Here is a 13,320-nt window from a genome sequence, read left to right as displayed (position 1 = left end):
CCTCTCCTCACTACTGATTGCCCTTTTTGTTCTACCACCTCTTAATTGAGTTAGTTGTCCCATGTTCCCCCCCCCCACTTCATTCAGTTAACCCCCTCCTCTTTCAGTTAGCCCGCCTTATGTTCTCCTCTTCCTTATTTAGATAGCCCATTAGCAGAGCCTTTTACATACAGACTGGGTTTGTATCACGCTCGGCGATCCCCATCAGCTCCATAAAGATTAATGGAGCAGAACGGTCATGCATGGCCATCTGCTCCCTCAGTCTGGTCTCAGAACGGAGACCCCCACGGATCAGCAAGTTAGGCCCTATCCCATGGATAGCGCCTAACTTTAGTTGGTGGGAAAACCCCTTCAAATTGATCATTAAAATATAAGCTAATATGTAATTAGTTATTTAAAATATTAATTCATGGATAGGGCCTAACATTAGTTCGTAGGAAAACCCCTTTGAGTTTAAACATGTAATTATATAGTTTAAACAGTAAATAAAAAATAAGACACAAAGAAAATGAGACTGAACCTTAATAAAATTACAACATTTTGTCTTAGCAGCAATAAATAAAACTGACAATGACACTGTTTGAAATGTTTTTAATGGCATGAACAAGATGAAAAGACTGCAATAATGCTGTAATGTGATTATTAAATTAAATATAAATAAGAAATTAATAACACTTTATGACATCAAGTTTCCTGAATTTTCCAAGTTTCCCCAGTCAAACCATTTGTGTCTGTTTCCACTGCTTATATGTAAAACACATTGTAGGATTATTTGGGCAAGTCGTACCTTATGAAATTCTATTAGTGTAGTAATTGTAGGAGATGCACATGTATACCACAATCTAATAACAAGCACAGATAAAACACGGACTAGAGGCATGCTTTCCCCAAGGCTGATGTGAATGATTAGTCAATGTGTGGGGTGATAAGCAACTATCGTGCTCCGATTCCATAGTAGTAAGGCTCATCAGGGCGATAGCCATAAGCAGTTGTAGGTCGTCCGGGAATGGCAGCAGACTGTCCAAAATTATCAACACCAATCCTAAAAGAAAAAAAAAGACATTTTATCATATGTCATGACTTGAATTAAAACAGTAAAAATGATGGTTTTAGCAATTTCATAAATTTAGTGAAATAGTATACATAATATATTAGCTTTACAAATGTCAGGAATGTCACAGAAAAGGTACGCTAATGAGCATTTGCTTTTTACCCACAAGATGGCACTCTTGTATATTGACTAAAAAGGATAAAACAACCCTGAGTACGGTAACTCTTAAAACAAACAAAAAAAAAATCATTAAATTGAGTGACTGTAGGATCCTAGTACGATTATTCTGAAGTTGCTTTATCACAAGTTAATTTTTATTGAGATTTTATTTTGAGATTTAATAAGCTGGAGTTCTCCACCTCGCAAAATTCTGCAATGTACATAAACTCCATATGCACTATATATATATATATATATATATATATAAACCATATACATGCAATCCCAAGGTAATGGAACAGATATGTTAGTTCTTAAGTTGAATTTGCATGCAAGTTGGGAAAGGTGTATTTCATAACCTTAACTCCAGGAAATTTTGGGCTGCCTAGGGAACAAGGATTAATAATAAAGTGTCAATGCCGACAACAAAAAGTTTATTATTATAGCCTCAGACTTAAGATCAGTAAATTACCAGCATCCAGAGGTCTTCCCAAAAAGTCACAGTGGGCAGAAAGGTCCGTTTGTAACTAGGGGTTGTCTTTAAGTTGGGTGTCCCTAAGTCAGGGACTGCCTGTATTCACTTTCAGTCCATTACTTCCATTAATGTTGCTGTGTAAAAATGCACATCATCTTTGTATAGTTTTTTTTTTTTTAATTCTAAAAGCATCTAAATACAGCAAATCTGACTAAACCTTTTTCACATACATTTCTTAAAACATGCAACAGATTGTGTAATCCCATAGTAATCACCTATGAGAAGCAAAATATACATATCAACAGTCATGCTTCCGTAGTGCTACACAAACTATTATTGTTATCCTGAAGGGAGGGCTCGGTCTGAACTAACAAGAACATGGGCAACAAATTAAAACTAAACTTCTGCTGTACTCCAGAGTTTTTAGAACCTTTAATATGTAAGCAAAACCTCTGCTCTTTTGTAATGATTTTTTTAAATGCTGAAATCACTTCCAGGCCTCGGTAATAATGACAGGACCTTGCATGTGGACTTCTAAAAGCACAAATATTTCTTTTTCCCACTGACTCACCAGCCCTGTCAAAATAAATTTAATTTGAGATGCTGTGGCACTTAAAAGTTCTTGGATTACCTCTGCTGATGCATTGATCTGTGACCTGCCAGGAGTGGCAACTGAACTTGCAAGTTTAGATTCTGGGAGGGGTCTACAGACAAGATGTCTAGGGGAAACACATCTGAGGTGCATTTCATCCTAATTTTTATCATGGCTTTACACTGTATTGTATAAAAGTACAGGCAGTCCCCGGGTTATGTACAAAAGATAGGGTCCATGGGTTTGTTCTTAAGTTGAATTTGTATGCAAGTTGAAACTGTATATTTTATAATTGTAGTTCTAGAAATTTTTATTTTTTTTTTGCCCAATGACAATTGGAGTTTCTAAATATTTCGCTGTAATGGGACCAAGGATTATCAATAAAGCTTCATTACAGACACCTTGCAGCTCATCATTGCAGTCTGAGGTCTCTATATGCCCTTCTGCTTTCATACATGACCAAGATACCATGCTTCAATGAGTATGTATACCACATGTCCAAATGCATGGTATTATAAGGCTGAATGCAGAAAAAAATTATACCCAGGACCCTGTATCACACCCAATATACACTCACTGGCCACTTTATTAGGTACACCATGCTAGTAAAGGGTTGGACCCCCTTTTGCCTTCAGAACTGCCTCAATTCTTCGTGGCATAGATTCAACAAGGTGCTGGAAGCATTCCTCAGAGATTTTGGTCCATATTGACATGATGGCATCACACAGTTGCCGCAGATTTGTCGGCTGCACATCCATGATGCGAATCTCCCGTTCCACAACATCCCAAAGATGCTCTATTGGATTGAGATCTGGTGACTGTGGAGGCCATTTGCGTACAGTGAACTCATTGTCATGTTCAAGAAACCATAGGAGGAAATATCCCAGCGCTCACGTCTTGCTACGTTGCAATAGATTTATTGAATCATAAGTATACAGACAGAACGCGTTTCGGCTTACAAAGCCTTTGTCAACTGCCGTCCCAAGAAACCAGTCTGAGATGATTCCAGCTTTATGACATGGAGCATTATCCTGCTGAAAGTAGCCATCAGATGTTGGATACATTGTGGTCATAAAGGGATGGACATGGTCAGCAACAATACTCAGGTAGGCTGTGGCGTTGCAACGATGCTCAATTGGTACCAAGGGGCCCAAAGAGTGCCAAGAAAATATTCCCCACACCATGACACCACCACCACCAGCCTGAACCGTTGATACAAGGCAGGATGGATCCATGCTTTCATGTTGTTGACGCCAAATTCTGACCCTACCATCCGAATGTCGCAGCAGAAATCGAGACTCATCAGACCAGGCAACGTTTTTCCAATCTTCTGTCCAATTTCGATGAGCTTGTGCAAATTGTAGCCTCCGTTTCCTGTTCTTAGCTGAAAGGAGTGGCACCCGGTGTGGTCTTCTGCTGCTGTAGCCCATCTGCCTCAAAGTTCGACGTACTGTGAGTTCAGAGATGCTCTTCTGCCTACCTTGGTTGTAACGGGTGGCGATTTGAGTCACTGTTGCCTTTCCATCAGCTCGAACCAGTCTGCCCATTCTCCTCTGACCTCTGGCATCAACAAGGCATTTCCGCCCACAGAACTGCCGCTCACTGGATGTTTTTTCTTTTTCAGACCATTCTCTGTAAACCCTAGAGATGGTTGTGCGTGAAAATCCCAGAAGATCAGCAGTTTCTGAAATACTCAGACCAGCCCTTCTGGCACCAACAACCATGCCACGTTCAAAGGCACTCAAATCACCTTTCTTCCCCATACTGATGCTCGGTTTGAACTGCAGGAGATTGTCTTGACCATGTCTACATGCCTAAATGCACTGAGTTGCCGCCATGTGATTGGCTGATTAGAAATTAAGTGTTAATGAGCAGTTGGACAGGTGTACCTAATAAAGTGCCCGGTGAGTGTATCTATTACATCAAATAATAATTTTTTCATACAATGGTAGAACACAATTTCATGATGGTATAGTGCACTGCCCTTTGACAATGCCAACTATAATTTAGTTACATGTTTTAAGGCGGTAATAACACAACCATGTAAAGAAAAGATCTAGATTTGTACCTGACAATATGGATAAAATAATTTTCCCATGTATAAGTAATAATGTTATTGAAGTCTGCTGTAGGGAATGTGGGTGGGGGAGGGGGGAGTGGGTTGTTTTCATGTTTTTGGTCCTTTGTGTAACAATATGTTTGTAAAGTGTTGTAAAAAACAAAAATACAATAACAATTTTTGATCAAAAAAAAATATTATTGAAAATCTTTGGTCATTGCAATAAATATTAGGAATTTTTCAGTACATGGGCTATAACTACTTTTTCAGTTTTGCCCCACTGAACAGTGGTTAAATTTCTTTAAGTAGAAAGTCAAGTTTTTCCTAAAGGTTAGGAACACAGATGGTGAATATGCTGTAGGCTAGAGTAGGCTTAGAGTCTTCAGCATGTCAACATCTGTAAATTCTAGGAGGGGGCATTTATACATTTTTTTGTTTTTCTTCTTTATTTTTTTTTTTGTGACTTTTTAGCATTTTTTGCACCTTTTTTGCTACTTGTGTTGCCATTTCACAAGTTTTCAGATATGGACATCTGTAGGAGTCACAAATTTTTGCACAATCACGCTTAAAGGTTGGATTTGATGGACTTTTTCCAGCCTGATATACTATGATACTAAAAGTCACAATTGTTTGGCAAATAACCTCCAGTCCAGAGCAGGCATATGCAAGGGGCTGCTTAAACATTTGAGACTCACATGCCTCATATATCAACCACTAGGATATATCAAGCAAGCCCAAAGCCTTACAAAATATCCAAATACTAGGCACATGTTTCCAGACTTAAGATAAATGCCCCCCCCCCCCCCCTAGATGTTTAAACAAAGTCTACCAACAGTTTTGACCAAATACACAGTTCGTCTGAACAGTGTTAGGTTTCAGACCTGGAGAGCCATGCCAATTATGTGTGTTCTGTTAGTATAAACACAAGCAAAGGACTGGACAATTAAAACTTAACTTTTACTAACGTACATAATTAAGAAATCACTTCCTGAGTATCTCTGTAGACGTTATGTGCAAACAACAGCACCAAAATAATGTTTAAAATTGGAGCAGTCTTACCACGTCAGATGTCGGGCTTCAGGATATCTATTCCTGTTGGAGGCCTGTATATACACTCACACTCAACATTATACAGTCCCTAAAGCCCCAATTGATCCTGTCCTGACAATGACAGTACCCATGTAACCTAGTCCCCGTCCTTCCCTACGCATTTCATCACCATTTAGGTTGAATCATCAGGGGACTAGTGAGGACGAGAAAACTCCAAAAGGGGAGCTAGACAAAAATATGTCTGGGGAGAGCTTGGAATCCTGGACTAAGGCCTTACACACAGGCCTTCCGTGGTTTTTCCCTCAGAAAGGTTAAATACTCATTTTGTGAGTGGTATACCCGGCTAGTGAGCACTCTAGAGTATGTTGGAGATATTCTCCTTGTGTATGATAAGCCCCACTTACAAATCTTACCTTACCTGTCTGCCGGGTTTTCACGTCCTTTCTGGACACCACCGGAAGTGTCCCCATTCCTTCGGTGGAGCATATTCGGAACAGTGCGCCTTCCAAATATATTGCGCATTATTGGTGTTTTCCGACCCAGAAGAGGGGACATGGTACTGGAAGTAATAGTCTCTATCCAGCAAGATGATGACTGTGGCGCCTGCGCATTAGAGAGTTATACGGTCCGTCCGTATAACTAACCAAACGAACCATCTGCACATGCGTGTCGGAGGTATGTGCGTTCCATCCCGGAACGCATGTCAACAGCGCCGTGTTGTCCAGCCTCTTTATTTGCTTATCGGCGCTTCTCACTCCAAGCCAACAATCCGTGTACCTGTGTGGAGTGCTGCAAAAAAAGGAGGACAAGAAGACCGTATAGCGGTACTTCAATACAACTATATTTAGCCAACACATTATAAAGGAATCAATCTCCAAACAGTGATTTTGGCTCAAAAAGTGACATGCAGCAGGAGTATAATTCTTTAAATATTACATTTCTTTCTAACAGGATTACTCATGAGATTAACCTTCTTAAAAGATAACGTACAATATCCACAAATGGAAAGCATACATATGTTTGGGGGGTGTATACATTCTTCATACCTTCTCATTATTTTTCCGATGGGTATAAAAAGATGTCACCTCTAAGATGGCATTCAATTGGACTCGATTTGTGTAAACAGAGCCTGTAATACTTGATAGATTCTTGGTTAATCATATCTCTATTACTTGTGGCCGTAGATTATACAAGTTTTTTTTTGACTGGGGTACCGTAGTAGATCTCATCTTTCCCAAAACTATCACAAAAGTCTCATAAAAAAACATTTAAAGTTAAGTTGTTCATTAAGTCCGTTGGGGCTCACTGTCTGAAGTTCAAAAATCCAATAGGACTCCCTTTGTAGAGTCATTTGTTCCCAATCGCTCCCCGCAAAAGAAGCTTTCAAAATAATAAAAAAGCATTGGAACATCTTGTTAATGGACCCCAACATACAAGATGTATAAGTAGAAGGAGATGTATGGGGGAACATCTATTGGACATTGACAAAAATAATGACACATCAATAGAGAGACATGTAAACCAGAAACATGGAGGTGACACATCGGCTATATCCTTTATGGGTATAGACATTTTTAACTTCAGACAGTGAGCCCCAACGGACTTAATGAACAACTTAACTTTAAATATCTTTTATGAAAATTTTGTGATAGTTTTGGGAAAGATGAGATCTACTAGGGTACCCCAGTCAAAAAAAAAAACTTGTATAATCTCAGAATACGACCAAGTAAAAAGATATGATTAACCAAGAATAGATCAAGTATTACGGTCTCTCTTTGGACAAATCGAGTCCTATTGGAAGCCATCTTAGAGGTGACATCTTTTTATACCCATCAGAAAAATAGCAAGAAGGTATGAAGAATTTATACACCCCCTAAACATATGTATGCCTTCGATTTGTGGAACTTGTACTTCTGTTAGAAAGAAATGCAATATTTAAAGAATTATACTCATAATTATGTCAGTTTTTGAGCCAAAATCAATGTTTGGAGATTGATTCCTTTATATTGTGTTGGCTAAATATAGATGTACTGAAGTACCGCTATTCTTGTCCTCCTTTTATGCGGCACTCCCCTTGGTGCACGTATCGTTGGCTTGGAGTGAGAAGAGCTGAAAAGCGATTAAAGAGGCCGTGCATTCTGGGATGGATGGACCGCATAACTCTCTAATGCACAGGCGCCACAGTCATCGTCTTGCCGGATATTGAGTATCACTTCCGGTATGATGTCCCCTCTTCCGGGTCGGGAAACGCCGATGATGCGCTATATGTTTGGTTGGCGCACTGTTCCGAATGTGCTCCGGTGGCATCCGGAAAGGACGTGAAAACATGGCAGACAGGTAAAAAACCGCCAATAAGCCATAATCATCCTATGATAGATTTGTAGATGGGGCTTATCATATGTAAGGAGAATATCTCCAACATACTCTAGAGTGCTCACTACCCAGGTATACCACTACAAAATTAGTATTTAACCCCTTATCACCGACACTAGTTTTCAGCTCAATGACCAGACTCGATTTTTCAAATCTGACATGTCTCACGATAATTGGTTATAACTTCGGAACGCTTTAACATATCCTGGTGATTTTGAGAATGTTTTCTCGTGACACACTGTACTTTCAAAAAGTGAAAATTTGGCAAAAGTTTGTAAAAATTCTTCATTTTCCAAGTTTGAAATGTTCTGGTTTCCAGACAAGATGTAAAACTACCCAAAAAGTTTGATAATTAACATTTACAGAATATCTGCTTTATGTTGGGATGATATTTTATGCTTCCGGTCATTTTTCTAGGATGTTATGAGACGCAGAACTTTAGGTGTGATTTTTCTTATTTTCATGAAAATTGCCAAAACTTACATTTTGAGGGTCAACTCAGCTTTCAAGTGACTTTGAAAGGCCTAAATAATAGTAAAACCCCATAAATTACCCCACTATAGAAACGTCACGCCTCAACATATGTAAAATAACTTCTATTAAGTCTATTAACTCTTTAAGTGTTTCACATGGGTTAAAAAATATGGACCTGCAATTTAGAAACTAAAGAATTTTTTTGGAAAATACCGTATATTCCGGCGTATAAGACGACATTTGAAGACAGAAAAATCTTCTGTCTTCTCTGGGGTCGTCTTATACGCCGGTAATCCCAACCGCCCGCCGTGTATTCACAACAGTGGCGTACCGATCGCGGTACCGAGGCCCGCACCTGACCCCTGCGCTGCGCTGATAACTCAGCGCAGCACAGCGGGCAGATGTTTTAAATTGTGAGAGCCGCGGGCCTTTCCCTTACAGCGCACGGACTGTTCTGCATCTGGTCCGTGCGCTGGATCAGGAGGGCCCGGAGCTGTCACAATTTAAAATTTGAACGGGCCCCCGATCCGCCCCCGTCCCACCCACCTCATCCATCGACGCCGGCACAGGCTTATCAGCCGTCGCCTGCACCGATCTTTAGAAGAGAGAGAGAGCGCGAAGAGGAGAGGAATAACTAGGTAAGTTTTATTTTTCATTTTGCTTAAATCTATGGGGCCCTGTTTCTATTTGGGGGGGGGGAGGCATAGGTGAAAGTTAGGAAATGGCTATTTGGGGGGGATATTACCTATGGGGGACATTAATCACGGCTACTGCTGAGGGGACATTGATTATGGCTACTGGTGAGGGGGGGGGGCATTAATCATGACTACTGCTGGGGGTGGGGACATTAATCATGGCTACTGCTGGGGTGGACATTGATTATGGCTACTGGTGAGGGGGGGCATTAATCATGGCTACTGTTGAGCGGGGGGTACCGACCCAAAGAATAAAGTAGACATGTCATTTGGGGGCTCAGTGAAAGACGTAATATCCAAGCCCACAAGAAAATGGCGCAAATGCGTTTTTTCCGCTTCTGAGTACATGGCATGGAATATTTAATAAAATAAAAATTTAAGGTACAGTATGGTAACATTTATAGTAAAATGGACGATGGTAATGTTGTTGTTGTATGCCTTATGTTTATGAGCGACAGTTTTCCTGCTATATACCTGCATGTCATAAGAATTTAAATTAAAAAAAGGACCATGTTAAATTCAAATCTGCTTTTTTTTTCATTTTTACCGGTGTTTTGTATGCGTTGGAAAAGGGGTAGTCTTATACGGCGAATATATCTTAAACTCTATATTTTAAACAGGAAAGTAGGGGGGTCGTCTTTTACACCAGGTCGTCTTATACGCCGGAATATACGGTACATTCATTTAGGCCAAAACTGACATTTTCAGAATAAATTAAATGATGAAACGCACTGCAACGCACTACAAACTCCTCCAGAGTTTACTGATACCCCATATGTGGTGGTAAATTGCTGTACGGGCGCACGGCCGAGTATAGAATGAATGGAGGCGCCATTCACAGCAGATTTGTATTGTCACATTGTACGACCTATACAATTTTTTTTTTTTTGGTAATGCGAACATATGAGGGCTTATTATGTATGGGATGAGATACAAGGTATAGATAATTTGTTTTGGGAGTCTAAAGCTTATTCATGAGATTTTATTAACTATTTCAAGGGGGACACAAACAAAATCATCAATTTTTATTTTGGATTGTTAGCATTTTTTTCCCCCCACTCACCGTAACGTAAAAATAATATTTTATCTTTATTCTCTGGTTCACTACGATTGCGGGGTTACCTCATTTATATAGTTTTTCTTATTTTTGCTCAATTTTCCTGAGCAAAACCAATACTGGAGAAAAAAGCATTGTTTTTACTATTGACAACTTTTCAGGGCCATAACTTCTGTATTTTTTTGTTGTCAGACCTCGTTGAGGGCTTATTTTTTGCAAAAACAGTTTGTGTTTTATATACTTTATTTGCATTTTATGTGTTACTGGGGAGATTATGGGACTTTTATTTTATTTATTTAATTATATTATAAAAAGATTTAATTTTTTTTTTTTTAAAACCTTTTTTTACATTTTCTACTTCTTGGCTTGAATTAGCGATCATCCGATCACTTGTTCAAGCCTTTACACTGCAATACACTTGTATTGCAGTGTATAGTGTAAGTAACTGAGCATGCTGAGCATGCTCAGTTACACACAGCCGGGTCCTACCGGGGGGTCCGATCCACAGGGATCGGGGAGTTTTTCCGATCCCGGGTGTTAGTGCGGGGTCTGGGCTGTATTATCACAGCCCGACACCGGCACCAGCGAGACCCGGTGTCCCGAAATCTTCTTTTGACGCGCCACCGTAGAAAGGCGTACGCATCAGAAGAAGTACCCTTAATGACCTTAAAAAGCCGATACGGCGGTCATTAAGGGGTTAACCTTTCTAAGGGAAGAACCCGCAGAAGGCCTGTGAGTAACCTTAGTCCAGGATTCCAAGGTCTCCCCACACATATATATGTCTATCTCCCCTTTAGGAGTTTTCTAGTCCTCACTAGTCACCCTAAATGGTGATGAAATGCGTAGGAAAGGAAAGGATGGGGAGCATGTTTATTTTGATATATCTTTAGGGATATACAGTACCCTTGTCTTGGGATGACATGGGAACTGTTGTTGTCAGGACAGGAGCAATTGGGGCTGTAGAGACTGTATAATGTTGAGGGTGAGTGTATATACAGACATTCCCCTGTTAGGCCTCCAACAGGGATAGAGATCCTGAAGCCTGACATCTGACATGGTAATTTTAAACATTATTTTGGTGTTGTTGTTTGCACATAATGTCTATATAGATACTCAGGAAGTGATTTCTTAATTATGTACATTAGTAAAAGTTAAGTTTTAAGTGGCCAGTCCTTTGCTTGTGTTTATTCCTCTTTAGCCCAGGACATTGTTTGAGCATTTTTTTTGCTATAGCAATTGATTTAGCCATATTTTGTTTGCTGTTGGTAGCAGAAGGGCTCTGAAAAGTGTATTTATATTCCAGGATTTTAGCAGTTGTCTCCCCAAACTTCTGTGCATACAAACTGCTGCCCAGATTCTGCTTTAATATGTAACCAGAAGCCTGCTTCAGTAGTGACGCAGAGCAGAGGGCATAAGCTAAAACATTTCATTTTTCACAGTTCTGCAGCTACTAACACACAAAGATAAACCTACACAGATTCCCAGGGCTAATAGCTAATACTGGCTGCAAAAATCTCCAAAACACTTGCTTAGGTATGTCTCCATGTGCATCATCATTAGAAATGATTAGCACCATGCAGAAAATAAAAATGTCTTCCAATAACTAAAACAGACAAACATGGATGGTAACAAAGTAATCCAAAAATTGGATTTCAGAAGTTGCAACACTACGTGGGCATCTTCTTTTGCAAAATGTTATCATTATATGGTTTCCGAGTTCCGAACACTACAAGGAGATGTAATAAAAACCAAACAAACTCAATATAATGTAATATAAAATCAAAACAAAACTGGTTAAAACACACACTGGTTGTTATTGTTCTAATAAAAAAATATTTTTCCGTAAAACGAAGTAACGGTATTAAAAAGTTTAGATACTTTATCATCTCAATATCAACTTTATATTTTATAATTGCTTTTTACTGCCTTTTTTAGATCATTTATTGCTTGAAGCTTTGTTCACACTTCTATTTAAGGCTATTGTATTAAATGAGAAGGAAAAAGGAGAATGCAGTGCTAATCTTTCAAAACAGAATGGGAGAAACTAACAGAGCCCAGTGTAAGCTATTGGTAACTCACATGATGATTCCCGAGCACAGTTATTTTCTTTTATTGCTACAATGGCAGAACACTATCAGACTGTGCCCAAGAACCAAGGAAGCCTTTTTTATGTCTTTGCCAGTTTGTACCTTATTCTTTTTCATTTTAGTTATAGGCAGCTATTTTAGACCATGTATAGATTTTTGTAGTATTTCCCAACACTTTACCATATGGCACATAACTTTATCCTGCCGGTCGGGTGTGTGGAAACCCTAAAGGTTTATATTTTAAACAATAAAAAAAATGTTCAACTGTGATCTTGCCCTAAATTAGATCAATACTAAACCTACTGCCTTAGATCACTAGCAACTACAGTACCTTACTTGGGCAACTTGCAACTACAGTACCCTAGTACCTATTGGCTTCTTATGCTAAATGTGGGACAATAATCTAGGATTTATATGCTCTGTGTCTCTATTATTATCAGGTTAGCACCTATATTAAAATAGTGCAGTGACTGTGAATAAGATTAGAGTAAGAACCAAGTTTTTGACATTATTTGGGCTGCTAAGCATGTGTTCAGCAGATTCAGTTGTATCGGACACTTTTTATTGCATACTGTGTGTGTGAAATGTAATATTATTTCTGAATCAGTGTTCTGGCTAATGTTAACATTATGGTTTTTCTAGAAAATCATCTGTTTTAATTTAGAAATAGTCTTCCCGTGAGAACATAGACTATTATAGGATAGAGGAATGCCTTAAAACAAAGGTCACAGCGCAAATTCCCATGTCAGTTTCGAACCAGTAGGAAGATATGGCATTCATTTCATGTTACTAAGTTGGATGCCTTTTCTTTGACATTATTGATCCCATATTTTGTTTATGTTTACTAAAATAGTAAAAACAGTATTTATAACATATTTTAGAAAAATCTTTAAAATGAATAAATAAATAGGTCAACTTAATCTGTAAAGTCTTTTTTTGGTGATGAATAGTTAAAATGCGCTAAAACTTTTTCTACAACATCAATTTTTTAAACTTATTGGGGCTTATTTACTAAGGGTCCACAGACACACTTTTGTCGGACTTTCCAACGTTTTTGGGTTTTGCACGGCTTTTACAGGTGTTTAACAGGGGGTTGTTGTGCACGCCATTGGATAGTGGCGCAGCTGCGCTGGCTTTCATTCGACAGAAATCAAGGGACGTGCCATCGGATGATTTGACGGATTCGGATTGAACGCAGGATTTAACTTTCAAATTGTGCCGCAAGATCAAGCACTTACATGCAGAAGA

At 39.0% G+C, this 13,320-nt stretch overlaps 1 protein-coding gene across 3 annotated transcripts in view; it reads right to left on the bottom strand.

Moving 5' to 3' along the window:
- Positions 1–575: 575 nt before the first annotated feature.
- Positions 576–13,320, bottom strand: part of KIFAP3 (kinesin associated protein 3) — a 94,406-nt gene continuing 81,661 nt past the window's right edge. For all 3 annotated transcript variants that reach the window (XM_072128711.1, XM_072128712.1, XM_072128713.1), the window contains one exon: positions 576–1,042. In XM_072128711.1, the coding sequence (XP_071984812.1) occupies positions 934–1,042 (109 nt within the window). In that variant the 3' untranslated portion in view covers positions 576–933. The remainder of the gene's footprint in view (positions 1,043–13,320) is intronic.

Source organism: Engystomops pustulosus, chromosome 10 (genome assembly GCF_040894005.1).
Source record: "Engystomops pustulosus chromosome 10, aEngPut4.maternal, whole genome shotgun sequence".
Taxonomy (NCBI): Eukaryota; Metazoa; Chordata; class Amphibia; order Anura; family Leptodactylidae; genus Engystomops; species Engystomops pustulosus.
This window is presented reverse-complemented; position numbering and strand designations above follow the sequence as displayed.